Source organism: Phalaenopsis equestris, unplaced genomic scaffold, assembly GCF_001263595.1.
Source record: "Phalaenopsis equestris unplaced genomic scaffold, ASM126359v1 Scaffold000240, whole genome shotgun sequence".
NCBI lineage: Eukaryota > Viridiplantae > Streptophyta > Magnoliopsida > Asparagales > Orchidaceae > Phalaenopsis > Phalaenopsis equestris.
Genome location: NW_018164682.1, coordinates 3,011,621 through 3,013,197, shown reverse-complemented (window position 1 = coordinate 3,013,197; position 1,577 = coordinate 3,011,621). Strand labels below are relative to the sequence as shown.

The 1,577-nt window shown below is 40.6% G+C and overlaps 1 protein-coding gene across 1 annotated transcript in view; it reads right to left on the bottom strand.

Annotated features, from left to right (window-relative positions):
- Positions 1-1,243, bottom strand: part of LOC110024031 — a 27,087-nt gene extending 25,844 nt beyond the window's left edge. Inside the window, exons 1-3 of the mRNA XM_020723748.1 lie at positions 1,067-1,243; positions 662-999; positions 472-566 (exon numbers count right to left, since the gene is read on the bottom strand). Of these exons, the coding sequence (XP_020579407.1) occupies positions 472-566; positions 662-999; positions 1,067-1,157 (524 nt within the window). The 5' untranslated portion in view covers positions 1,158-1,243. The remainder of the gene's footprint in view (positions 1-471; positions 567-661; positions 1,000-1,066) is intronic.
- Between the last annotated feature and the right edge of the window lie 334 nt (positions 1,244-1,577).

Genomic DNA, 1,577 nt, shown 5'->3' with positions numbered 1-1,577 from the left:
CAGTTCCCCCCTCCCGCCGCCAACCGCCCGTGGTCACCTCCATTAGTCGCGCCGCCCAATAGCCCACGGCTGTTGGCCGCCTGCCAGCCCACCATCGCCACCAGACAAAAAAATATATTTTGAAATATATTATTTTCAATTAACTTCAAACCAACAAAAAAATATAAAGTCCTACATTTATTATAATGAACCAAACAACTCGAAAGCATTTCAAAAACATTGTAATCATAGTACTATGCAAGTTTTTTAAATTGCACTTCCTTTTTCACCAAAGCAAACAGCCTCTTAACTTCCATACAATTATCTAATCGCGGATAAGAGGAGCAGTCAACGTACCACAAGAAACAAGAAATAAAAGAGAGCAATCCTACCCCAAAAATAACCAGCAGACGAAATATTTTAATTTTGTAAGATTTACATAAAACAAAAAAGCATCTCCATTATTCAAAAACCTGTTTTGCTCAACCTCACCTTTGGGATCCCCTAAAAACATCAAGCAAGCCGCAACAGTTCCACCACGAAGCACGGCGCTCTAACAGCGGGGCAGGTCCCGTAGCAGGAGTGTCCTAGAACAAAGATTCATCCAAGAAATCAAAAGTTGAAAAGAAAAAAAAAAAAAAAAGAGAACGGTGCATTTGTGTAAGCTTGGAAACCCCAGTACCCGAGAAATAGCCACTGGAATCTCAGCCCTCTCACTGTACAAGCTTCCTTCACCACTCTTTTCCCTAACCTCCCGATGAGCAGAAGATTCCTGCAAAACCTCCAATGGCACTGCGGTAGTTACTTCAGTTTGCTCCGATTCCGAAACGGTTGGCTGCTCGATCGGAACCGCAGATGCATCCTCACTAACTGCGGACTCCGGATCGGCCTCGGGTTCGTGCTCGGGCTCGTGCTCGTGCTCGTGCTCGGGCTTGGCTTCCATAGAAGCTCTTGGTGAGAAATCCTCGTCAGTTAACGGGTGGTCGCTGCTGTCATCATGGTCGCCACTTGTCCCGTTGCCTGAAAAGCAAGAAGTTAACTGTTTATGGGAGAAGAAGAAAAGAGGGTTGGTGGTATAAGGAGGAACCTTGAGGACAAGAGGAGTTAGTTGGAGTTTGGTGGTTGGTCCTCTCCTTTTTGCGCTTCATTGTTCTCTTCTTCTTGGATCGCGAAGGCATGACGACGATGATGACGGTGATGGTGATCAGCGGCGGAGTGAATGAGACTCTATAGGGCCGGGCTTCGGAGCGTTTGTGACGGTCTCTTCATAATATTAAAATGTGAATTTTTTGAAATTATTTGTCCTCGCTTATTAACAATAATAAATAATTATCATGGATAAAGTAAAATACTGCCGACACAATTAGCATTCTCATTCCACAAAATTCTTTTAGATTTACATATTTAATATCTAAATTTTCATTTTATATTAATAATAATCAAAAATATTATTTTAAAAATATTATTAAAACACTATAAATAAATTATCATCATGAAACTTAAAGCATGGTATAAATCTCGATATTATTTTTTGGCCAGAGACATTCAAACTCAATTAAAAATCATTTAGAATTCATAACTCTTATTTCAACAAACTT